This window comes from Drosophila rhopaloa, unplaced genomic scaffold (assembly GCF_018152115.1).
Source record: "Drosophila rhopaloa isolate 14029-0021.01 unplaced genomic scaffold, ASM1815211v1 contig_163, whole genome shotgun sequence".
Taxonomy (NCBI): domain Eukaryota; kingdom Metazoa; phylum Arthropoda; class Insecta; order Diptera; family Drosophilidae; genus Drosophila; species Drosophila rhopaloa.
In genome coordinates this window covers 12900244-12924050 of record NW_025335043.1, presented here as the reverse complement: position 1 = coordinate 12924050, position 23807 = coordinate 12900244, and the positions used below count along the sequence as shown (strand labels likewise).

At 42.0% G+C, this 23807-nt stretch overlaps 7 protein-coding genes across 13 annotated transcripts; 3 read left to right on the top strand and 4 right to left on the bottom strand.

Moving 5' to 3' along the window:
- Positions 1-13: 13 nt before the first annotated feature.
- Positions 14-5126, bottom strand: LOC108048135 (porphobilinogen deaminase). The gene is made up of 4 exons (XM_017128624.2): positions 4719-5126; positions 3841-3913; positions 1883-2152; positions 14-1815 (listed from the first exon to the last, which is right to left on the bottom strand). The coding sequence occupies exons 1-4, from the start codon at positions 4764-4766 to the stop codon at positions 248-250; spliced, it is 1959 nt and encodes a 652-aa protein (XP_016984113.2). The 5' UTR covers positions 4767-5126; the 3' UTR covers positions 14-247.
- Positions 4642-6648, top strand: LOC108048137. Its single transcript, XM_017128626.2, has 4 exons — positions 4642-4662; positions 5351-5488; positions 5547-6314; positions 6370-6648. The coding sequence occupies exons 1-4, from the start codon at positions 4657-4659 to the stop codon at positions 6583-6585; spliced, it is 1128 nt and encodes a 375-aa protein (XP_016984115.2). The 5' UTR covers positions 4642-4656; the 3' UTR covers positions 6586-6648.
- A 101-nt stretch (positions 6649-6749) lies between these two features.
- Positions 6750-7800, top strand: LOC108048139 (augmin complex subunit msd5). Its single transcript, XM_017128627.2, has one exon. The coding sequence runs from the start codon at positions 6952-6954 to the stop codon at positions 7729-7731; it is 780 nt and encodes a 259-aa protein (XP_016984116.2). The 5' UTR covers positions 6750-6951; the 3' UTR covers positions 7732-7800.
- Positions 7801-8528: 728 nt separating this feature from the next.
- LOC108048124 (augmin complex subunit msd1) lies at positions 8529-9157 on the bottom strand. Its single transcript, XM_017128611.2, has 2 exons — positions 9073-9157; positions 8529-9006 (listed from the first exon to the last, which is right to left on the bottom strand). The coding sequence occupies exons 1-2, from the start codon at positions 9107-9109 to the stop codon at positions 8627-8629; spliced, it is 417 nt and encodes a 138-aa protein (XP_016984100.2). The 5' UTR covers positions 9110-9157; the 3' UTR covers positions 8529-8626.
- Positions 9158-9547: 390 nt separating this feature from the next.
- Positions 9548-11393, bottom strand: LOC108048120 (acyl carrier protein, mitochondrial). 3 transcript variants are annotated; one of them, XM_017128607.2, is made up of 5 exons: positions 11294-11393; positions 11050-11209; positions 10152-10238; positions 9934-10062; positions 9548-9830 (listed from the first exon to the last, which is right to left on the bottom strand). In XM_017128607.2, the coding sequence occupies exons 2-5, from the start codon at positions 11197-11199 to the stop codon at positions 9651-9653; spliced, it is 546 nt and encodes a 181-aa protein (XP_016984096.1). In that variant the 5' UTR covers positions 11200-11209; positions 11294-11393; the 3' UTR covers positions 9548-9650. The 3 variants fall into 3 exon arrangements, with proteins under 3 accessions (XP_016984096.1, XP_016984095.1, XP_016984094.1); XM_017128606.2 differs by lacking the exon at positions 9934-10062 and having other exon boundaries at positions 10137-10238; XM_017128605.2 differs by lacking the exon at positions 10152-10238.
- Positions 11394-11628: 235 nt separating this feature from the next.
- LOC108048145 (unconventional myosin IC) lies at positions 11629-23692 on the bottom strand. Of its 4 annotated transcripts, none has more exons than XM_017128637.2 (7): positions 23406-23692; positions 15125-15269; positions 14947-15062; positions 14422-14884; positions 12078-14341; positions 11915-12011; positions 11629-11846 (listed from the first exon to the last, which is right to left on the bottom strand). In XM_017128637.2, the coding sequence occupies exons 2-7, from the start codon at positions 15248-15250 to the stop codon at positions 11832-11834; spliced, it is 3081 nt and encodes a 1026-aa protein (XP_016984126.1). In that variant the 5' UTR covers positions 15251-15269; positions 23406-23692; the 3' UTR covers positions 11629-11831. The 4 variants fall into 4 exon arrangements, with proteins under 4 accessions (XP_016984126.1, XP_016984125.1, XP_016984122.2 ...); XM_017128636.2 differs by lacking the exon at positions 23406-23692 and adding an exon at positions 20755-20889; XM_017128633.2 differs by lacking the exon at positions 23406-23692 and adding an exon at positions 17097-17326.
- On the top strand, positions 19146-20067 carry LOC108048146 (protein tfg-1). 2 transcript variants are annotated; one of them, XM_017128639.2, is made up of 3 exons: positions 19146-19251; positions 19310-19471; positions 19562-20067. In XM_017128639.2, the coding sequence occupies exons 1-3, from the start codon at positions 19212-19214 to the stop codon at positions 20014-20016; spliced, it is 657 nt and encodes a 218-aa protein (XP_016984128.2). In that variant the 5' UTR covers positions 19146-19211; the 3' UTR covers positions 20017-20067. The 2 variants fall into 2 exon arrangements, with proteins under 2 accessions (XP_016984128.2, XP_016984127.2); XM_017128638.2 differs by having other exon boundaries at positions 19310-20067.
- Positions 23693-23807: the final 115 nt, after the last annotated feature.

Genomic DNA, 23807 nt, shown 5'->3' with positions numbered 1-23807 from the left:
AAATCATCATAAGTATGATTTCTTATACATTTATTTGTCATATTCCCCTAAACAAAAACAACTACAATAGCATGTACGCGAAAACCAACAATATGTTAAATCTGGGAAAGCTTGGATATGGATTTTCCATATAATTCAACAAATGAAATGAAAACAATAGTTACACTTTTCTACTTAATGTAAACGATGATATTGATGACAGCTGATAGGAGGTGGGGGAATTGGATTCAGGGTGCTAGCCTTGTGCTTAAGACGTCACCTTGCCGTGAATTTCGGCCTGGGCCACCTTCATCACATCCAGAGCTCCTCGCTTGATCAGCTCCTCGGCCAGCGTCTTCCCCAGCTGATTGGCTTTCTCGTAGATCCCCCTACTGTGGCAGGCGTGCTGGTAGAGCCCGCAGAACAAGTTCTGCACATCCTCAATGAGCACCGAATGCTGCGGCGTCGGTTGCTCTTCGTCGGCGTAGTCAAACATTTGAACCGTTTTCTGCAGGAACGGGCACTTGGCTTGTGCTGTGTTTCCATTATCCTTGTTCAAGGCCTCCAGACCGCTGCCATGATGCATCGCCGAAAATGGACACTTGGAGGAAGTGGCCACATTGTCCACATCATCCCCAATGCTACTGGCATTACTGGCTCTACTGCTTGGTGGTGTGGGGAGAATAGAAGTTGGTGGTCCTGCAAGACCTCCAGTCACGGGGCACTTGCCCGCCTGAGCATAGGATATCTTGGTCTCCTTGTTAACGTACGGACATTCGCCCATAAAGTCTTGGCCCACGGGCATTTGAAGGGGACAATGGGCAGTATTGGCAGCTTCATTTCCATTGCCATTGTTTTTGTTTGAGGAATCCCCAGAAGCAGCATGAGCTACTGGACACTTGGCAGGTGCCTTAGCCTGATTGAGCGCCACTGGACACTGACCCATGACATCCTGACCGGCCACCAAACGCAGTGGGCACTGGCGGGCAGTTGTATTGGTATTGCTGGTATCAGCATCGCCACCACCAATCCCGGAAGATCCCAGAGCACTGCTATTGCTTAGCACAGGACACTGACTGGCCAGATTCGTGAGCTGCTCCACACTGTAACCGGAAAGAGCCTCGCAAGCGGCAATATCCTCGCAGATCACCGGAGGACTGCCCTGCTGTCGAGGGCTACTCGAATTGGAATCGGAGCCAGAGCCGGAGCTAACGTTACCATTCCTAGCACGCTTTGTAGCTGGCGGGGAATCACAGCTGTTGCTGTTTTCCTCCTGTGGCTGACTGCTGCTTTCCTGGGCTCCACGTTTTCGCTGCTCGACCTCCGACTTCTCCTCATTTAAGGCACAAGCCAGGTGATTTCGTATCTCTATGGCCCCATCCAGGCTCCAAACAGCGCCTGTGAGGGACAGTCCAACCTCCTGGCTATTTCCATTTAAGGGTTCTCCCTTTAGGATACTCCAAACAGCCACTGGGGCAGAGCAACCGCCTCCCAGTGTCTTCAGAAAGCTACGCTCTGCTAAGATCCTGCACGTTGTATTTAGGCACATTAGTTTCTGCAACATGGCCAGAACTTGATCATCATTAGCCCGACACTCCACGGCCAGGGCTCCTTGTCCCACAGCGTAGAGTAAATCGGCCGGCTCCAGCACCTGGCTGATGCGACTCATCCAGCCCATTCTCACCAGACCTGCCTGGGCGAGAATGATGCCAGAAAACTTGGAATCGGCGGCATCCAACTTGGCCAATCGAGTGTTTAGATTACCACGGATATCGCAGACAGTCAAATGGGGATACATCCTCCGGATCTGAGCCGTGCGGCGAAGAGATGAGGTTCCTAAGGAAAATTATAAATGGTTGGTTAATTCAATTAAAATATATATATATATGTTTTTCCAACTAACCAATTACACTTCCTTTAGGAAGCGAAGCTATCGTGTGGCCCTTAAAGTTCTCTCGCAGGACCAGCGCATCTCGGGCATCTTCTCGTTCTAGGACGGCTCCAATGGCCATTCCTGTTGGCAATGCCGTGGGCAAATCCTTAAGCGAGTGCACTACGAAGTCTACGCCCCCATTACGCAGCGCATCCTCAAGATCACGGGTAAATAAGCTCTTTTCACCAATCTTGGGCAGAGATACGTTCAGGACACGATCACCAAATGTCGACATGGTGTCTGAAAACAATAAGTCGATGGGATAATATATTATAGCTTTGTGTTAACAGACACATAATATTTTTATCAAAATCAATCACCACTTAACAGGATATGTGAATTTCAAGTCGAATATATGTATTATAGATTCGTTTTAATAATATTTATATAACATTTATTTTATGATATGTATATTAAAATTTAACCACACCAACCCAAACTGACTATCTATAGATAGGGAAGCATCTTAAATTGATCATTTCGGAAGGTGTTCTATAATTGCAGGTTGTTATGTCATTATCACCTGATAAGGGAACCCAGTAGCACCCCAAGTATCTCAACTTTATGACAGCAATCAACCGAGACATGCAAACTAAATATACATATCGCTCCACCTTCCCCTTCTTCCATTATGGACACGCAATGATAATGTATTTTCCAAATGTTTTGCTTATCGAACCGGGAATACATTTCGAATAAATATACATATCAAAAGAGGATATTGCGTGTGACGTTCGGAACAAAGCTCTCGCCAAATTTCATTTTAATGGAATATTGAAGGGGCAAGTGAGCTTTCTACTCCAAGTATGATTACCATTTTTCGTGTCTGCTATGCAAAAACAATAAATTAAACTGACTCATCGTTCCGTTCTTAAAAATATTTTCATAGCTGACCAATCTTATCAGGTTCAATGGTACTCAAAATGCCTGTTTAAAACCAAATTTCAAAAGATTTCCCTGATGTGTCGACAGAAAGGTGTATGAGTTTATCTTCTAATCAAAAATTTCTACGTTATCAGTGGCAGAACGGCAGCAATCAGATAAACCGATCGGATATGATATGTTCCAAACATTAAATCGTCACGTAATGGCAGAGCGAGTATTTCTACAGCGCTTAACTCACTTAAGCACACAAATTTAAGTATAAATATAATATTACCTATAAAAAAATTATTTTAGCAGTTTTTAATATTGCAATGAGTAATTTTGATAGCTGGTCTCTAAATTGAAAGTAGCTCTTAAACTAGTAAAGTTTATCCAACGTTTTCAAATATAATTCAATTTATAACCCATAACTTATATTGATAATAAATAATACCAAAAAGGTATAAGATTTTTTAGTAATAAAAATTATTTGTATTGAAACCAAAAATTAACATACTCAAAAAATAATTTTACATTTTATTTATAGAAAACTTTAAGAGCCTATTGAAATTTTTTTTCAAATAATCCAAATATCCAAACAAACCAGTTCAGTAACTAATTGAAATATATTTAAGTGACGAGTACTATTTCACTCGTATGTGTATGATATAACATTTTTCGACATTCGCCCTAGTCTCGACAGTAACAAAACCAACAAAAAGACATTGACATTGAGCAAACTTTGCCAAATGGCACGTGAGCGGAAAGAGATGACGAAAGAGCGAGAGAGCCCGTGAAATAAATCAACCGATCATATTTAAACGATCACATTTGTTTTACCACTATCATAATATGAGATAAGCTAAAGGCTCCCCCGGCTAAAATTTTTTTAAGAATCATGCTTCGCTTTCAGTTTCTGTATTTTTTTTAATGCAGCATGAGTTTGATATTTGTTCGGGACCGCTTCCGAAGCCCCTTCCAGTTCCGATATCTCTTTACCCCGGTATCAGTTTCCAATTCCCCTTTCAGACGTTATCCCAATATTTGCTCCTACTTTCACTTACGTATCTCGAATTTTTGCTTGGGATATAGCTTCTGCAGTCGGCCGATGACATGTTTGGTTTGAATCAAAGCCAGCTGCAAAGAGAGGAGAGTTTAATTAATAAATTGACAGCCTATTTAAATGTTAAATGTAAATGAACCGAGAGAAAAGTAAAGAGAGTGGGGCACTCAAGTCGCAAATAAGTCAAGTAATTTCAAATTAAAATGCCAGCAGCACACAGGTGGCCTTCGCTTCAAGCACGATCAAAGGTGGCTCAGTGCAATTAACACAAAAATTATTAAGAGGCCCAGCTTAAAATCAAGTTTTGAACTGGAGATCAAGAGAGGGGTGGCCTAATAAAAATCATCAACAAAAAAACATGTACACATAGTATAGGCTCGGAATATGAAGTTTCGGAGAAATAACTTTAAAAGATTTCTAAATTATTTCGTCTTTTCTACTATTTATATTTTAATTGTTCAAGCACCAAAAAAATGATAAAACACAACTTAAGTACAGTGCACTCTCGACAAAATTTGATGATTAGGTAATTAACATATATTAATTATTTGGGTTTGGCTGGCAAACAAGTATTAATAAAGTGGTTTTCCGTCCATGTTTCGGGTGTGCACTGTATAAGTTTTGCCTCTCTCTTCATTGCAAAAGTGCGTGTTGTTGCTATTGCGAATTGTGTAACAGAAATCAAAAAGCAGGGCAAGTACAACAACTACACCACGAGAGGAGCAACAAGTCTCTTGCAGAAAAGGGAGGTGAGTGGGGTGGAGTAGCAGGGGAGGAGGAGAAGGGGAGAGCCAACAAAATGTGATTGGAAATTCAAATGCAGGTGAGCATTCCAATTCAAAGCGGATGTGCATATTTTGATTCTCGACGAGCACCTACCTCGCTCTTTCGCGAACCAACGCGTATAACCTTTTCCTGCGAAGACATTATATCCGCCGTAAAGTTTCAGTAATCAGTATTGCACAATGATTGTTTATGCTAGGTTATTTGTTCGTTTTTGTTGCTGGGCTGAAGTGAAAGTGTGCGCGAGAATGACAGCTTTCGGGGTCACGTTGGCAGCCACAAAACCCAAGAGTGCGAAAGAGAGGAAAACGCGGAGCCTCGGTAAATGATAAACGATGAATGAAAATATAAATGCACGCACTATTCAAGACACATAGTTTAGTTATTGTCACGTTGGCTTTGTACTAATCGGTGACTAATCTCTATATTTTCGAATTTTGTAGCTGCTGGCCGATACTACGACCGAGCATAAAAGTGAATGACAAAGTGTGACCGCGGGTGGACCGTTAAAATATACGAAACATGGCCGTTAGGGTTGCCTAATGCTCGGCCACTGTTTGGGACTAGGGCTTTCGTAAAATCCATAAAAATACCGCGGTTCAAAAATAAATGTTTTCACTTTTAAAAATAACAATTATTGTAAAGTTTACGCATATAATTGAGTATCATTACAATCCAATTAAATTCAATATCAATACAATTTTGAATCAAAATATATTTTCCAACAGATAACCGAAAAATACCACTTAGAAAAAACTGGCAAGTTTGGATTCGATTACAAATGCACCCGCCTCCAACCTATCGGTATCAGCTGTTTGGAGCCAAAGCAAAACAAAGGGAATGCCGAACTAACAACAATGTTTTTGGTGAGAAAATAGCTATCATTTAGCAAATAAATAATAGTTATTAAATCCTTCTTACCAGTTCATCAGCCGTCCCACGCGGACGCTGGGCAACCGCATGCAGGCGGTTCGCGAGCGTCTTGGTGCGGATTTAGCAGACAGACTGGACGAACTGCATCGAAATGTGATGAGGACTGGTCTGGTGTCTACGCAAGAGCTGGAGGAAGCGTTCCGCAAAACACGGGACATGGACCATAACCCGAACCGGTTGAATCTGCTCTGGCTGCTGGGCATCGTCTTTTTCATCATGGTGGCGACTCCGGTCTTCTATGAAACCATCTCGTTCCTGCTGGGTGTGCGCTGCTTTCTGCCCAACAACTACTTGGTTTGGGAGGCCACTCGACCCATCAGCGACTGCGAATTCTGCAAGGGCGTGAGGGCACCTCTTATCCTGGACAATCTCACCATGGAGGAGTTTGCCCCGCACGCCTACTCTTCGCTGCCTATTATTGTCAAGCGGGCGGTGGCCCATTGGCCAGCCCAAAAGCAACTCAACTTTGCATACATCAAGGATCTGTACGAGAGGGTCCAGGGCGCAATGGAATCGGACTGCCAGTTCCTGCATTTTAACTCTGATCTCAAGAAGCTGAAGGATGTGTTTGCCATGTCAGCAGAGCGTTCAAATCTGAGCCAGGGTGTGCCCTGGTTCGTAGGCTGGAGCGTCTGCCAGCCGGCTGTCCTGGCGGAGCTCAGAAAACTGTATCCACGCCCTCATTTCTTGCCTGTCGATGCCGAAATGCCCCACACGGATTTTATTTTAATGGGCTACGAGCAGGGAGCTGTGATGCATGTAAGTCTAGCCTGAAAAATCAAACAATATAAGACTAATCGTTCAGTTTTGTTAGCTGGACTACATCCCCCGCTTAATGTGGCAGGCCCAGCTAAAGGGCAACAAGAGCTGGTTTTTGGCACCCGCCCCCGAGTGTGATCACCAGTGTCAGCCCTTCTCCTTCTATGTGGAGCCAGGGGATGCTGTACTAGTGGATACGCGCATCTGGTACCATGCAAATACTATTCCCAAGGGCCAGTTCTCTCTCACCGTTCAGTCCGAGTACGGATGATTGCCATGTTAAAAGTCTGCGATTAAGAAATTAATAAAACCTATGTTTATGTTTAGAAATTAATTATTTAGCCCCGAAGTTGTTACTTAATGCTAACCGAATTCATTTTTATATATATAAAGAGGCAATAGTAAATTATTAACCATTCAATTTCGAACTAATTTCATAGAAGTTTGTCTTAATCTTACATTTCGCTTAATTATACTCCTTTAGGTAGGATTTAAAAAACCTTTACTTCTATATTAAGTAATTGCTACATACTAAAATCATTTTTAAAATTTAAGCCGCCACCACTTATGTTATCGATTACCGATAATTTCGGCGGAAGACATTTAAAAGAAGTCATCAAAAGAGGAAGAGTAAACAATGCAAAATACAAATAAAATGGAAGCCAATGTGGATTTTAGCAGGATATCGTCTAAGCTGTACAAAAAGTACCCACAGCATGTGAAGAACCTGAAGGACGTGTGCGTTTCCAAGACTGTGATGAAGCCGGGAGAGTTCTTTGACAGCCTTCAGCAGATGATGGAGGAAGAGGCGGCCACCACCACGCCCTCAAAGGATCTGAGCTCGGTGGCCGAATATGCTGAGCTATTTAAGACTTTGGAGGAGTACCCGGCCAACCTGCAGAAGGTGCCCAAGAAGCGGGAGCTGCAGCGCACCAATTCGACGATCTTGCGGGGACCGGATGAGTCGGTGGCCACGGCCATTAACACCTCCAACGTTTCGCTGAGCCTGACGCGTCTGGAGGAGCAGCGCAGTGCTGTGGATGTGTACAACGACTTCAAGGCTTTCCAGCGAAAGCTGGCCAAGATCTACGACGAGGCCACCGCCCTTGACACCACAGAATCCATATACAAACAAAAATTGGTTCAGCTCCATGGATTTGCACAGCAGTTGGAGAAGCTGATGCCCACCGACGGTGAATCCCCACCGGACGCATTTACACTAGAGCAGCAGCAGACGCTACAAACCATCGCCGCCAACATGGAGCAACTAAACTACCTGCGCTCCAACAGCCTACAGCTGCCCAATCCCACCGAGATCTTGGCCAATGGAAGTCTAGCTGCCCGCTTGGAAATGTTCGTAGAGGTACTCACCTATACTCTCCTTGAAATCAGCAGCTACAACATGGCTTTAATTTAAGAACATAATTTGTCAAGTTAACTAAGCTTCAAATATAATTTAGTTGGTTTAAATTAATGATGATTTTAAAGCCTTGTAAGAAAAATTATTTTTAATGAACCAAATAAATAAATAAAAATGTTGAATCTAAAATTATTGGCTTTGCAGAAGAGTGGCCTAAAACCTACACTTCTAAGCCCATAACTTCTCTTACAGGCATCCGATTTACAAATGGCATACGTCTAAATGATTGTGGTTTAACTCTCTAAAAAACTGTGTTTCCAGTTTGTTTTGTATTTTAAGGTCGATTTTCCGTAATTTTAATGATGTTACTCCTTTCCAAATTTTCGAAAAATTGCTTTGCGGAAAAGTCGCCTAAAACCTGCACTTCTAAGCCCATAACTTTTTTTTACAGACAGCCGATTTGAAAGTGGCATACTTCTAAATGATTGTGGTTTAACTCTCTAAAAAACTGTGTTTTCAGATTGTTTTGTATTTTGGGGTCGATTTTCCGTCATTTTAATGATGTTACCTCTTTCCAAATTTTCGAAAAATGGCTTTGCAGAAATGTGGCCTAAAACCTGCACTTCTATGGCCATAACTTTTCTTACAGACGTCCGATTTACAAATAGCTTACTTCTAAATGACTGTGGTTTAATTCTCTAAAAAACTGTGTTTACAGTTTGTTTTGTATTTTGGAGTCGATTTTCCGTCATTTAAATTTTCGAAAAATGGCTTTGCAGAAAAGTGGCTTAAAACCTGCACTTCTAAGCCCATGACTTTTCTTTCAGAATGATTGTGGTTTAGTTCTCTATAAATTAATTTTGGCAATCGCTTTTATTGTTAAAAATATGGCAATGATATACATTTTTTAAATTAGATGCTTATAGATAAAATCATAGATATAATCCAAGAGTTATGGCGAATCCTCACTGGCATTCTGCTCCTCCTGGAGATTTCTCATCTGGCCGACGGTATCGTGGAGGGCCACCAGCTTGCGCACGGAGCTTCCGAGGTGCTCCACGCGGTGCCTGTAGGCCAGACAGACTTCCACAGGGCTATAATCCTCTTCCCGCTGGTCGCTGCTTCGCATCAGGATCTTGAAGTTCTCCAGGATCTTGGACAGGGCCAGCTCACAATTCGGCGTTACATTGTACACTTTTTGGGACTCTGTTGGACCAACATTCTGAGCGAGAGCCTTGCTAATGGACTCAATGTGGAGCAGCGTGTTGTTAGATCGCTCCATTATCTCGTCTATCTGGGACAACTGCCTGTTCAAGGTCTGCCGATTGGCTACTGCAATTTGGAGCAATGTATAGCCATCTTGGCACTGGTTTAAGTAATTATTTAGTTAATATTTACCCATTCCCGCCAACATTTTGTCGACAGCGTCAGACATTTCGAATTTATTGTTTTGTTTTGCCGGAGAATCAGAGTGACCGTGGCTGGGGAGCTATTATAATACCTTTGAAATCTAAAAGGCTTACTAATCGGTTTTACTTCGTTACTATCGAAATTTAAATTAGGCTTAACGTTTAAAGTTTTTGAGCTATGTGGGTTTAAGGGCAAACGAACGACTCTTTTTCTCTAGCTCAGGATATCGATTCCAGGTTTATTTGGATGATGAAAAATTGGACTTAAATTAAATTTTTAAGCTGTGAATGTCAATCGGCTTTTGAACAAAATACATTTGTTTAATGTTTTTGTTCTAATTTAGTGACTACAAGAGTCTTAAAACTTCGGCTTGCAAAAGTAAGGTACAGTTCCCAATTTTTTATATCTAAACAAAATAAATTGCCTTTCCTATATTATTTTTACCCATTTCTAACACAAAAAGTTATTTTAACGTTTGGTTTATTCAGTTGTTCAAATTGTATTTGACTTGTTTTCTATTTAAATTTAAGTGTAATCCGTTTAATGGTTTGCATTACAATTACAATTTACTCGTACACATCCTCCTTGTCGGCGACGTACTTAATAATGTCGGCAGGTTTAAGCAGCTTCTCGGCATCGGAGTCGGGGATCTCGAATCCAAACTCGTCCTCCATGGCCATGATGACCTCCACATGGTCCAAGGAGTCCAGTCCCAAGTCGTTGATGAAGTGCGACTCAATGTTGAGCTGTAATATCAAGCCATTAGCATTATGAATTTTATTTTTACTGAGCTTTATTCAGTTCTCTGAGGCGACCATTGCACTGGCAAAGGCAATATGTGGCGTTTACCTTGCTGGGATCGATCTTGTCGTAGAGCTTAAGCACAAGCAAGACGCGCTCATTGATCAGCTTCAGCGAGAGCGGCGGTTTCGCCGAGTATCTGCGCACCGATTGCGTTTGCCAGCGACCTCTGCACTCCTGGTTTGGATGGCCCAAAAGAGAAGAACAAAACACAGACCGAGTTAGTGGCGCCATGGAAGTGGATAGTTTACCTTATCTGCTGTGACTTTGTCGTAGGCGGAGACAACCTTCAGCACGCGGAACTTTATGTCCTCGATGGTGCTTTTGGCCGAGTAGCTGCGCACACCGAATTTCTGTGAAATATACCGGTTTAGTGTAAGTCCTAAACAATTTGATTCTTGGCACATCAATAACTTATTTGATTTGATTTTTGCAGACTTCTACAATCAAATTAAACAATTATAAAAGGGAGTCTATACACAAATTTATTTTCATCTGTAGAAAAAGTTTTATCCTTTTTTATAATGCTGTCTAAACACTCCATGACGTTAATGTTGAAATTTAAATAATATTTGTTTAGAGTCTTATACTGTTATGCAGTTATAATAATTAAAATAGTTTTCCGATGTTTAAATAAACAAATGTCACAAATTTTCAATTGAGTTTTTTTTGCTGTTTAGATATTTGTCTAGATATTGTGAATATTTTTCTAGATATATTTTAAAAACTTGAAAAGGAATTTACGGTTTAAATTCAATATAACTTTGATTATTTACAATTTAAAAATGTTTTAGTGGTCGAAATTACAAATTCGAAGAACTAAATTGCTTTAACTATATTGCTGAGTTATCAAAGCTCTTTGTTAGCCAATTTCCACTGTAGTACTATCAAACACACACACAGGCAAGCACCGGTGTTGCAGGTGTGTGTGCGATAGATAGAAACAATCATGTTTTATGCAAAACAATGTGATGCAATCAATTTGGGTGGTACGACAGCCACATGGCTAACTCCTTCTGCAGTTTGGAGATCTCAATTCCTGGTGGTTACGTTTTGGAACCATAAAGACCCCAAAACCCCACCGTTTGCAATGAGGTTAGGTCTCGAATTGGTGGATTGACCGATTAAGTGTCCTGCAAGTTATTTCCCTAGACATCCGCTTACTTGGCTCAATTGGCTGGCCATCGATGGCACGGCGATCTTGTGCATCATCCTGGATGCCTGTGACTGGACGAGGACGCCGGAGGCGATCCTTCGGGGGGCCAAAGTCGCCGCCAGTCGACTGCAGCTGCGCGCGATCTGTGTGAACGACATCTCGGTTCTCCTGCAACGGAAATACACCCGGTTTAATATCGCGTCTTTCCAGGCAGTGCACAAACGCAGGGCACAAATATTGAGCAATATTTACACTGAGTTTTCAAGATTATGTAAAAGTTCTGGAGCAAGTGAAAGACAGCAAGTGACAGTGTGGCCAGAGAAGCGGTGCTGTGTAAAACCAACTACTTTGTGACAAACCTAAGGAACTCTAAAAAATACTATATCTACAGGCAGACACAGTCTGGTAGCACTGCAATCAGCTGACTTATCGATACAAAATTATCGGCAGCAGTTGTCACCAATCGAATGGGCGGACAATTTGAAATTTTCAAGATAAGAGATTAGTTAGGGTTAAAACGCCACGTTTGCTTTTTGCAAAAAAACACGTGAGGAATAGCAAACCAAGTCAAAATGATAAGAGCCCAATTCATATACAAACTGTCATATATTTATAAGTACTTTTTATAAACAATATACATTAAGTTGGAACATTAGTCATATAAAATTCAATTACACAACACGCTTGTGCTGCAGTAACAAAAATACATAGGTACAGTATAAATTACACGAATATAACAAAACAAATGTCGTTTGACTTAAAGCCACTTTTTTTGTTGAAAATAAATTCCTTATTGCGTTCCAATCTGCAAGAGAAATAATTTAAAAATAAGGTCAGCGATAAGGGGAATTTTTCTGGAATAACGTCACTTACAATAACAAGATGGCCCTTATCACGAACCACTCCCGGCTCAGCACCCGTTTGGATGTCGATGACGCCGCCCTTGCCCTTGACGACGTTGTGTTCCAGCCTGTAATGAAGTAAAACAATTAGTTAGTTAGTTTAATCTTCTTAGCATAGTCCTTTAAGAACTCACGAATTTCTGTCCACAATGGATATGATCTGAGCCGTTCCCACAGTCTCGATAATATACGTGCTGAACTCGATGATGCGCGGAATAATCAGGATGAGGTCGCCCTTGTCCTTTTTCAGCTCCAGCGGTATCCGGATGACCATCAGGTCGTCGTTGTGGTTCGTCAGCGTGAAGTCAATCTTGTCCAGCGGCAGCCGATGCTTCTGCTTGTACGTCTTCCCATCAAGGACATAGACAGCCTTGTTGCTCAGCAGGATGAAGCGATCGCGCGACTTGTAGCCATGCCTATCGAACTTGGTGCAGAAGGTCTGGTACTTTAGCTGCTCGCTGCCAAAGGTGCTGGCCACAAAATCGTTGATCCGCTGGATGTGTTCCGTGGGAATGCGATCCTCCTGGAACCAAGTGGGCACACTCACGGCATAGTTGTTCTTCTTGCCCTTGAAGACCTTCTCAGCGAGCACCTTCAGTTCGAATTGCCTCTTCTGCTGAGGCGTCAGTTTCAGGCGGTAGATCCTGGCCAAATGAAGGCGATGCAGGCGGTGCAGGATGACGGAGGCCTCCTCACAGTGACCCGGGGCATGGGGCCAGCTCTTGTCCAGCACCTTGGTGGGCAGCTCCTTGGCTAGCCGGAGCAGCCACATTCGCTTAGAATTGGCAATAAAGTCCTCGTTGAAGCCGTTGGGAGCATCGTTACGGGTGATGAAGCCCTTGATGAAGGCCCTAATCTTATCAGCCGCCTCCCTTCGCTGCTTGGCCGCCTGTTGGGCCAAACGCCTGCGGCAGTAGCTCTGCAGGATGATCACCTGGGCCTTCAGCTTCAGATACTTCCTCCTCTGTACCAATCCCTTCCAATGAGCCTGGATAATGGCCGCGATGTCATGCTTCTTGGCCTGGTAGGCATCTTCCGTATCGAACAGGGTTCTTGGCCAGCGGATAAAGAGTTTCGTCTCACCCACCCGGAACTTCTCCTCGTCCCAACCCAAGTCCTTGACCAATTGCTGCACTCCCGCCTTCGAGCCACCGGGTCCCTTGTAGTTCGGCCAGGTGGACTTACTCAGGGGCTTATAGCGCTCTAGGAAGAGGTCATAGGTGCGACGATAGGCGAAACCAGCTCGCCTCACCCGCAGGTTCTCCATCAATCCCAGATACTTCACCTGATGCAGCACCAACTCGTCGTTGAAAATAGTAGCGGTCTGGAGGTCATTTGGCTTGATGCAGCGAATATAGCTAGGCTCCTTGCACATTAAGATGTCCATGAGGTTATTCAACGAAGCACGGAACTGGGTAATGGCCGTCTCCGGCCGCTTTAAGCTGCGCAGCTCCTTCTCGGGGAAACAACTCCTCACAATTCCATTGCCCGCCTTGCTAAGGGTTTCCTTCAAATCCCTGAACAACAGATCGTTGTTCTTGTCCAGGAAACCATTAACGCTATAGGTGACCTCGCCGGCGTAGTGAACCAAGCGGAACTCATCGCGCAACATGATCTTCTTTATGTGGGCAGGTGCCTTCTCATGACAAACATAGTGATGATGCAGGGACAACTTTTGGGTGAGCTTCTCGAGGAAGGTCTTATCCGAGGGCTCTCCCGGACGCAGGCACTCCTCGTCCAGTATAGAGATAATACCCTTGTGCTTCTCCTCGATCAGGTTGCAAATCACCTTGTTATCAAAGTACTCCACGGGTATCCACTCGATTCCCTCCCTTCTGTACTCATCCTGCTCGGATTTCAGGGTCAACTCAATGAACAACTGCTGCAGCTTCTCGTTGCAGAAATTGATGCAAAACTGCTCGAGGCTGTTCTTCTGGAAGATCTCAAAACCATAGATATCCAGGATTCCCATGACATTGTTCCTGCCTCCACGTACTTCCTTTGCCTGCAGCGAGATATTTAGTCGTTGGACCAACCATGAAAACAGTCGATCGTAAACAGCCTTAGACAGGGCATCCCGGGCATAGATAGCCAGCTCCTGGTTCAGCGGTGAGGTCACCACATCCCCTCGAGCATCGATGGTGCGATGGGTCAAAGCGGCCTCCAATTCACTGGCATTTACACCCAACAATCGGGCAGCGGTTACAACCAAATCACGGCTCTTCACCTTGGCATTGCCCTCCACCTCATTGAAGCCGATGTTACCCAGGTGCAGGATACTCGCCACAATCCCGAAGATGTCTCGCTGCTCCTCCTTGCTGAAATCAATCACACTGAGGGCCTGCTGCACCTGCTTAAAGCTTTCAGCATCGTTGATGCTCGTCACGCTGCCATTGAGCTGTGAATTGGAAGAGAGTTTAGTAAACAGAGGTTCAGGGTACAGGATAGAGAATTTATCCCTTTTAAGGACCCACTTACCCCGTCGGTCAGGTAACTGTATCTGTCCAGAGCCCGCTCCAGACGTAGTTCCTGCAGAAGAGTCTCATCGGCTCCTGCCAGCAGTTGGTAAAAGATGTGGAAGTTGCGCTCGCCGCCCATTTGGGCTACCACTCGCGACTTCTCCAACAGATAGTTCAGGATATTGCCTCCAACCGGAGCTCCCTTGAAGTCGAACTGGATGTCCATGTACTTTCCAAAGCGGGAGGAGTTATCATTTCGGTTCGTCTTGGCATTTCCAAAGGCCTCCAGCACGGGATTGCTCTTCAGAAGCTTATCCTTGACACCCTCGACGGTCGTTTGGTTTCCAGAGCAGGCGGCAATGAACTGCAGCACCTTCTTGGAGGCCTCTGTCTTGCCGGAACCACTTTCTCCGGAGATGAGCACGCACTGGCCACGGTTCTCCTCGATCAGCGAACGGAAGGCATTGTCCGTCACCGCGAAGCTGGAAGGTCGTTGACATTATTAAATGATTTTCTGGAATGGTTTCATCAATTTGGGACTCACACGTGTGGAGGCATCTCGTAAAAGTGCTTATTCCTGTACGCCTTGACATGGGCATCGGAATAGATAGGCAGCTGCTTGTAGGGATTCACAGAGATCAACACCTGGCCAATGTAGGTCTATAAAAAGAAAAATTAAATTGGTGGTTAAATTTGACCGAGATTTGATATTATATACTCACATAAATCAGGTCCTCCTTGAAGCGCTTCTTCAAATTCTCAATGAAGGCTTCATCGCTCTGGTAATTTTCGAGGAGCACAAAGTCCTGCACACCAGCACGATCTCGTTCGTGCAAGCCCGTCTCCATGTTGGGCAATGTAGTAAAACTAAAAAAGACATAAGTCAGATTAAGAAAAAAAGTTTTGCCATGTTTTATTCCTTAAAACAAGAAAAATCTTGATCTAACAACAAAACTAATTTTCTTTGCAGATCGTCTAGAAATGATATAGAATTCCCTGAAAAGTCAATATTGATTTTTGCACCTTCCTGAGAAAACCCTCACTATTGAAACTTATCTTTCACCAACCTTATCTTACCGCCCGGCTGAAAGGGTTGCCATGTTTAACCGCCTTGATTAGGACAAACCTCTTGAGAAGCACCATAGTAAAGCCCCATAGAAAGTCGAAAACCCATAGATAAGATTTACGTTAAGTTTATATAGTATACGAACAATAATTTATAAGAACCTTGCGGAAGTGAGGACTTCAGCAAGGGATGACCCATGAATGAACTTTATTATTGACAATTCCGAGTACCATGACTTCATCAGACAAATCCAATAATGTTTTATCTAAGTCTCATTGCAATCCAATCTTTGGTATTTATAGAAGTATAGTAGAAGTATGGTGGGCAGGTGCAATTCACCTTATCAATGCCATATTTCATATGGCCAGGCGAAGGAGGTAAGAGTTGACTTTATTGGATGACTGCCACAGTTCTACTGATACGCGTCGGGTAAATCCATAAAGAGAAGATTATGCAATGGATTTTGCGGTCAAAAAAACACGGAATGGAATGTCTAAACTCAAAGAGCAGGCTTGAAAGTTTTATTTTTTATGATGTTTCTGTAATAAAAGCACTATGATAGCGGTTTACAAAGGGCACTTTGGGTATAAATCAATAAGATCACTGAATCACATTTATACATCCCTAGATAAGTTCTGTTTATATCCTTCTCTACCTGGTCATGGTTATTCAATTATCCTTTTTCCTTTTTGACTAAGATTATTCCACGACACTTGGGTTTACACAACTGGACTTGAATCTCTGGAGGAGATGTCAGAATTCGCTCATATTCCGCCCTTTGACGGCTCCGTTGGCAAACTAAACCGATCCGTGGAGAGTTGAGGCGTTTTAACCATCAATACTTCTCCACTCTACATATCAATTGGCCTCGTCGCCGTCGTTGTTTCTGTATTTCTGTTGTTTTTTTGTTGGCACATTTATCAACGATAATATACCAATGGCTATGAGGAGGAGAGCAATGGGCCGCTGCCAATCAGTCCCCGATTAGATAGTGCCTTTTGCGAATAAACTCGGGACCCGATTTAGGAAACCATGACAAAATCGCAGCAAAGCTAAGAATTCCGGAGCGGGAATTCTGGCGCTCCCGTATCTGAGATCACGATTGGTCTTGGTCGTATGCGTCAATCCCGAAGTTTTGCGTTCTCATCTCAAACATTGAATGGTTTGAGATATTTGCCATGAATCACAGTCGTGAATCAAATATGTTTTTATTGAAATTTAAATAAAATTATTTGTACACCATATAAACGAAATACATATAGGTTCACTACCTTATTTTATAAGTGTTCTTAATGCCATTTAGATAACATTTTTAACTCTTTATTTGCATAGAAAACATTACTTTTTCCTACCTTCTTTTAAAAACAATTATTAACAGGGAAAAGGTTTTATAAAAGATAAGAATGAGAAAAAAATTAACACATATTTTAAAAGTTTGTAATTGTTATTTGGAACATTATTCATCAAGTAAATCATCTTCGTTTAATTAAATTTTTTGTGTAAAAATTCGTATATTGGCGAATGAATCATTAATATAATCTGTCAGATAATTATGATTTATTAACTTTAATGTACAAAATATAAAAGCATCATTACTTTTACTTTTTCCATAACTTAGTATTGCTTACGATTTACATTCCATAATTGAACATCTCGGAGAAATATCTTCCATTAGGCCATAAATCAGAGATATTATTTCGATAGACATAGTCTAATATAGTACTTCTATGGTCCTTAATCGTTTGTAGACTGGACCTGTGTCATTAAATCATCACTTTCACTTCAAATAAGGGAAACACAAGTAGTAAAAAGATATACACGCAGTTAATTAATTAGAACCTACTGCTCTGGGGACTTAAAGATTACTGGCTCGCTTCTGGGATAAGGCTGAGTCTGAGTCAGAATTCCGAACCTCGACTCAGAGACCTACTCCAGTGAACATTAGCACTGTGTGATGAGCTATCAGTGCGCTAAATAAGTCATTGCCGGCATGCAAACATTGTAAGTACACACACTTCAATTGATGTCGCTATTTATTGATTCTCCCCCATTTCATTTCATCTGCTCTTGCTCAATTCAGAAATGGGTTCGATGGGGAGATGGGGAAGAAATCGAATGCCTGACTAATTACGAAATGTTTGCCGGCGATACAAGACGGGTAGTCTTCCCAGGAATTCTCGAAGAGACCAGCAGACACGTCCCAGTCTTGGAGGCCGAGCTTACTGCAAGTCGATGTTTGTCACATAATTGTTTAATTGCACGTAGGACAGATTGATGTGGATAGCCAAGAACCATATATAAATGTATGACCCAATGGGGGCACTGCCTTTTGCAGTCTTTTTACCTTTTTTTTTAGCACCTCTAACAAATCGCCAGACGCCCAAGATTATGCTACGTCTATTTAAGGTATCAACAAGTGAGAACGAAATCGATAAGGTTTCAACCCAGCATATAGATTTTCAAAGTGGTGGGCCTATTTTGGCACGCATTTTTCTGTTTTGATAAAGGAGGGGGATTCCACATAACAAATTTTATTATGAGTAGAAACAAAAGAATCAGATACTATTATGATTAGATAAACATATTAGTGGTTATTGATAAACAATATATTTATCTGAGTAATGGGTTGATTCATAAATATAAGTATGTATGTGTGGGTTGACTTTCGTTTTATATTAATTAATATTGATTTCTTCCGCTTACATCTGTCCAAGTTAGACGTAGTCTAACATAGCTGGCCATGTGGACTAAGATCTAAATATAATGTTTAATTACATTAACTTTCTCAAGGTTTTTTTTCCTTTCCCTGAGGGAGTCGTTTTTGTCGGCTTTGTTCTACACATTCTTTTATCCCCGTTCAGCTCAGTATTGGAGGGGAGAACTGGTTTCTACGATCCAGAAATGCTCCACCATGTGATGTAACAAAGAACTCCGGCTCTTAGTGGTATCAAGAAACTCGTAAACATGTCTACGACACACGACCCATAACGGAACCCAAAAACATGAGTCCCACCCAAACGAAAAAGTTCTTAAGCTTTTAATATCACACAGCCAAAAAAAAATACAATTTAGAATTTTAAAATTATGGATAGACTGGTCTTGATATGAAACCGCTTATTTCCTGACAAATGGAAAAAAATTGGCTGGACAAAATGAGTTGTACAAATGTAGCTTGAAAAACAATAAAAGGAAGTGAATGATTGTAGCAGGCAAATATAAAATACTTCCAAGGGCAAATGGCTTAGAAATTCTTTATTCACTTGAATATATTTCCAAGGGCAAATGGCTTCGAAATTCTTTATTTACTTAAATATATCTAACAAGTTTTTCTTCAGTGAAGTATGCTTTCTTGATATGCATACAAATGACGTCATATATCAAGTGGCAATATCGCGGGATATTGAACTCTTCGAGTTAAATTGAGAAAATGCAGGGCTGGCAGAACGATTAAAGAACTGAAAAATGGAGAACGGAGAAGGGCAAGAAGTTGGAAGATCCGACATGGCCCCCATGATCATATGCAAATTAATGATCGTAGTTATTAGAACGTTGCTTGATTGATCCGAGATCGAGTTTGAGATGAAAGAAATAGAAAGAAAGCCAGTCCAAATTTGGGACACTGCATTGGTTTATTATAATGAGCAAACCGGGAAAAAGATGCTAGATAATCAAAGTGAATAGATGCACCGGGAGCATCTGACTGTATAAAAAGGGAATGCAGTTGCAGTGGTCAGGTTATTCCGATGGCGATCATGGATCGAAGAGTGACTGCGATTTGTTTAGGTGAGTATAGATTGCGTTTTCTAAAATAAATATTTACTTAAAGGGTATATCCTTTTAGTTATCCTGCACCTGGTGGGCAATGGCTTTTGTTTCCAGGATAAGGCTCCCATACAAACGAGCCTGATTACCGGACAGGCTAGGAATGATAAGCAGCAACAAGTGCTGGATGATCCGCTAGGAAGTGGACGCGGAATCGACGAGCACCTGCTGAAGACCATTGGTAAGGGCGGCATCAAGCTGGTGATGGCCTCTGGCACCCCGACGACCACCCCGAAACCGTCAGTACAACATCATTACTATTATCCACCAGAGGATCAGCAGCATCCGCGCCAGTACGGCTATGGTCCTCCGCCGCCCTGGTCGCCCGCTCCGCCCGTTTACCCGCCGCCACCGCAGCGTCCTTGGGGGCCACCGCCTCCTCCAGGACCTCCACCAGGGCCACCACAGCCCCAGCCGCCCTTCTTCAATCCCTACTACAATGGCTACAACTACTACGGCGGCTATGGCGGCTATGGATATGGGGGCTATGGTTATCCCGGCTATGGCGGTTATCCTGGCTATCCTGGCTATCCCTACTATCCATTCTACCGCTCTTCGGCGGGCGGGGACGTTGATAATCAACTGCCCGGTCCCGAGGGACTAACACCCTCGCCAATTCCGGGTGTGTTTCAAGGCAGGACAGTGCTCTCACAGAACTTTCTAGAGGGCAGAAACAACGCCAACATTGTGCCATTATATCACCTGCTCCAAATGGCCAGGGCTTAAATTACTGTGAACGAATGCTCAAAAAACTGAATAAATTATATATTTTATATACTTCTTGATGACTTCTTTTCTTTACTAAATTAATGGACTTATAACTACAAACCTGAATTCTAATCAAGAATATGCAGTAATGTTATATAACAATTTTTCCACGTGTAATAACAAAACCGACCTAAAGTAGAAAGAAATTAACCCCAGATCAATGATAATTTAAATCATGAGAATATCTTTGGATACATAGTTTTGCAAGATCATTAGACCTGAAGAGTTCTTAGCAAAGGCCGCTGACCGAAAGAAGCGATGATCGAAATCGTTCAGACGATCGTCATCGCCATTTCTCGCACTCGCAAAGACTGGAAATAAAAATTCAAACGAGGCGATCACAAAACACACAAAATCTGGACTCGCAGCTGCTGAGTCACCATCTTTTGGGGACGAGGTTTCGAGGCCCGGTTCGAGGAGATCTTGCCGGCATTTGTGACGCATGCCAAGTCTCTGGGTCTCGGATAACCATTAAGTATTAAACAATCACCGAAGGCATTCGCCCGCTGTTTTCTTAGCTCATTGCAAGCCATAAAAAGCGTCAACAGCGGCTGATCTTGAACGCGATTTACTGCCAATTGCAAAAAAGAAAAATCTGCTGAAAGCGGTTCCCTCCCTCTGCCACAAACCAAAAAAAAGGTTTCGTTTTTTACCTTTTTATTTTCGGTCGCTTTAAAACTTTTTGCTTGTACTCACGTTGAATAAGAGTTGCAGCTTGGGGCTTCCACGAAAAGCCCTTACTCGACACTTTACCAAACTGAACAAATACAAATCCGAGGTGCAATGTAATTGTGATCCCGACACGATCTGACACTCACTCCTCCGTCGAAAGAAATGAAATGGAACTGCCAACTTTGGGTTCTTGGGGCCGTCAAATCGAAGTTTAATGATAAGTGGGGATTTTTGCTCCATGTGTATTTTGTCGTTGCTTCGGTACATTCAATTATGTGGGGCATATGGCCATATTGCGGTCTATCGCTTTATAAGGGTGGATCAGTAGTATCACAGTGGAAAATAATATAGGGAGCTTTCCAGATTGAATAACAATCTTAAGATATGGGGGATAATATTTATTTGAGTTTGTATCTGATGCTAAGATCATGCATAGTTTACAGAAGATTATTTTTTAACAAAATACAAATCCAAAACATTTTGTATAAGTTCATTTGACAATATAAATTGTTGCAATTTCTATAATTAATGGGATTATCTGCTCATTCATAAAATAGGGCATTCCAATTGTCAGCAAGACTTGTGCCAATCTATCGTGGAAAAACTTTGTGCTTCGATGGTTATATAGACATTATGACAATCGGTTTTGTTCTTGGTTTCCCCTTAACTTTTGTATCTTATCAAATCAGGTGTTTAAAAGGAAATCAATGAAAGCCTAAATGCAGCCGGCCAAAGAGTTACCAGGGGAAATGCACCCTGTATGTACACGATCAATAGTCATATCACTAAAATTGGTTGAACCCAAAGAAAAGATAACGCGACCGATTCCGATAAGAGAAAGTTCAAGTTTGTCATCAAGCCACGATTTTAACATTTTTTGGGGGTGTGGGCTTTTGGATCGTTATGTTCCCAACATTTTGTTATGTTATATGCGGTAAAGGCAAATCATTCACATGACAAGGCTGGGCGATAATAAATATCGCAATTACCCGAACCAAAAGGCGTGCAATTTTATTTCCTTCTTCGGTTCTTCGTTTGTTCTTTTGTGTTTGTTTAGCTTGTTAGTTGGCAAAAACTTTGCATTACATCATTACCAAAAAATAATCTTTTGTGAGTACTTTTTTTTCTCCCTTGGTTTTCCAACTCGTTTAATTTGGGTGCCAAGTGTGAGGCAATGACATTGGAGGCAATGCTTTATTTTATGCACTCAAAAAAAAGGGGACTTAAAATAAATAATACATAATTTTTGGAGGATTATTTTTGAAATTTTTAATAAATTATTACTCATAAAGTATTTACATTTAAAGCCTATATTATTTATACGTAATCAGTGATTATCAGTTCGGCTGTATACATTATTTAACTTCAATTTTCAGAGCCCACAATTTGGATTGCAGGATTTGACTATATTTTTTTAAGTGCTGAGTTAGTAATTGCTATTTGTTTGTATTTAAACAGCTGCCAGATTTGGCGAATCATTTCGTTTCGTTTCTCGATCCATTGCAGTTGGTTATTTTAAGCGGCTTATATCCACTGTTTTGAAAACTGGGTCAAATTAATGGAGGGCCGCCAAAGTGTGGAAATGAAATTGAAATTTGATGCCATTTCAATTGGTCAACGAGTAGGAGAGGGATAGAGTAGGAGATATACCCATATCCAAACTGATTACTCATAGCTCTCGCACACACATACGCCCTGTTGACCCTCTTTGTGTGTGGCTATTTGTTCCTGCTATAAAACCTGGGCAAACAAACTTATCCCAGCGGAGCGAGGGAGACAGACAGGTGGACTCCAACCACTACTTCCACCACCATATCACCATGTATGTGGCCTCCAAGGAAGAAGCCCCAGGAAGCGAATGAAAGAGGGAGAGAGGCAGCGAAATTGAGGTGCCTAAACGCTCGCTTTATTAGAGGAGCATCACAATAAACCAGATCTTCTCTTCGATTTGCAGTTGCTAACACACTGAGAGAAACTACATGCCTTAATCAGTGTCTAACTTATAAAGTACTATTACTTTTATCATAAAATAAATATAATATCAGTACATTATCAGGACTGTCAAAAATATTTCGCCCTAAAACTCAAGAGTTACTAATGAAATTCTGTAACTCAATTATATAACAAAAGTTTTTTTATTTCATCTAATATAAAATATTACGTATTTTTAGCGTATTATTTAAAAGAAAAATTGCAATGTTAAAAAAATAAACGGTAGAATAAAAATTGAGAAAACATTTTTCTTAGTGCTCTCCTGTTTTTGTGGCTCTTTTTTGTGCTTTTATAGCTTTTGTTGCGTTTGGTGTCCAAGTTCAAATCGTGCAAAGGAAAGAAAGCAGCGGAAGACGCTGCAGATCACGACCACGGGCAAACCGGCAGAACCGCTTTTTTGAATTTATTTTTTCAGTTTTTTTTTTATAGCTCATGTGCGCGGCATCGAATTGGTGTCTTCTCCGGTGCTCCGGACATTTGTTGGCTGTCAGGATATGCAAAAATTGCGATCGTAATTGATTTTATAGGCCAGCGCGCTTCAGTTTTGCTTCGGATTAAGAAGTTTGAGCCGTCACACGATTGACAAACGACAGCATATTTGTAATGGGGGGACTAAGTACCCATAATTTCACAAACTTGTCGCCTGAAGTCGTTACTTTTTTTTTTGTTGTTGGGTGCTCTACCTGTTTGAATTTTCTTTTTTTGTCGAAGCGGGTACCGTTAGCTTGACCCGGTAAAGGTGACGGCAACAAAAACGTTAGCCGCGAACTTGTGGTTGTCGTTGTGGATAATTTTTAAAATCGAGGCTAAGGCGGCATAAAGTATTCGAAATCGGTTCGATAATGTCAAGCACCGCACGCCCAACGCATGCAAATGAGTGTCCAAAAAAGTTCTCGGCAGCGAAATAACAAAATTAACGAACAATTTACACACGCGAGCCCGCACCATGCCAAAGTTGAAGTTGAACTGACTTCGCTGGTTTCGATTTGCCGCCACATTTCGCGCTCAGCTGTGCTGCCGACAGTGGTGCTCAGTCAGCGCTTTCCCCCCAAAATCACCCTTTTCTGATGCTATCGTTATCGAGA

Excerpts from the sequence above, each read along its gene's own strand:
- LOC108048139 (XM_017128627.2), top strand. The coding sequence starts at position 6,952 with ATGCAAAATACAAATAAAATGGAAGCCAATGTGGATTTTAGCAGGATA.
- LOC108048146 (XM_017128638.2), top strand. The coding sequence starts at position 19,212 with ATGGCGATCATGGATCGAAGAGTGACTGCGATTTGTTTAG. Across the intron at positions 19,252-19,309 it reads AGTGACTGCGATTTGTTTAG|TTATCCTGCACCTGGTGGGC; the intron begins GTGAGTATAGAT and ends ATATCCTTTTAG.
- LOC108048135 (XM_017128624.2), bottom strand. The coding sequence starts at position 4,766 with ATGTCTTCGCAGGAAAAGGTTATACGCGTTGGTTCGCGAAAGAGCGAG. Across the intron at positions 3,914-4,718 it reads TTGGTTCGCGAAAGAGCGAG|CTGGCTTTGATTCAAACCAA; the intron begins GTAGGTGCTCGT and ends CTCTCTTTGCAG. Across the intron at positions 1,816-1,882 it reads TCCTAAAGGAAGTGTAATTG|GAACCTCATCTCTTCGCCGC; the intron begins GTTAGTTGGAAA and ends AATTTTCCTTAG.
- LOC108048120 (XM_017128607.2), bottom strand. The coding sequence starts at position 11,199 with ATGTCGTTCACACAGATCGCGCGCAGCTGCAGTCGACTGGCGGCGACT. Across the intron at positions 10,239-11,049 it reads TGGCCAGCCAATTGAGCCAA|AAATTCGGTGTGCGCAGCTA; the intron begins GTAAGCGGATGT and ends TATATTTCACAG. Across the intron at positions 10,063-10,151 it reads TTGTCTCCGCCTACGACAAA|GAGTGCAGAGGTCGCTGGCA; the intron begins GTCACAGCAGAT and ends CATCCAAACCAG.
- LOC108048137 (XM_017128626.2), top strand. Across the intron at positions 5,489-5,546 it reads AACTAACAACAATGTTTTTG|TTCATCAGCCGTCCCACGCG; the intron begins GTGAGAAAATAG and ends CCTTCTTACCAG. Across the intron at positions 6,315-6,369 it reads AGCAGGGAGCTGTGATGCAT|CTGGACTACATCCCCCGCTT; the intron begins GTAAGTCTAGCC and ends CAGTTTTGTTAG.
- LOC108048124 (XM_017128611.2), bottom strand. The coding sequence starts at position 9,109 with ATGTCTGACGCTGTCGACAAAATGTTGGCGGGAATGG. Across the intron at positions 9,007-9,072 it reads CAAAATGTTGGCGGGAATGG|TAGCCAATCGGCAGACCTTG; the intron begins GTAAATATTAAC and ends TCCAAATTGCAG.
- LOC108048145 (XM_017128633.2), bottom strand. The coding sequence starts at position 17,176 with ATGTCTATCGAAATAATATCTCTGATTTATGGCCTAATGGAAGATATT. Across the intron at positions 15,063-15,124 it reads TCAAGGAGGACCTGATTTAT|ACCTACATTGGCCAGGTGTT; the intron begins GTGAGTATATAA and ends TTCTTTTTATAG. Across the intron at positions 14,342-14,421 it reads ACAGTTACCTGACCGACGGG|CTCAATGGCAGCGTGACGAG; the intron begins GTAAGTGGGTCC and ends TCCAATTCACAG.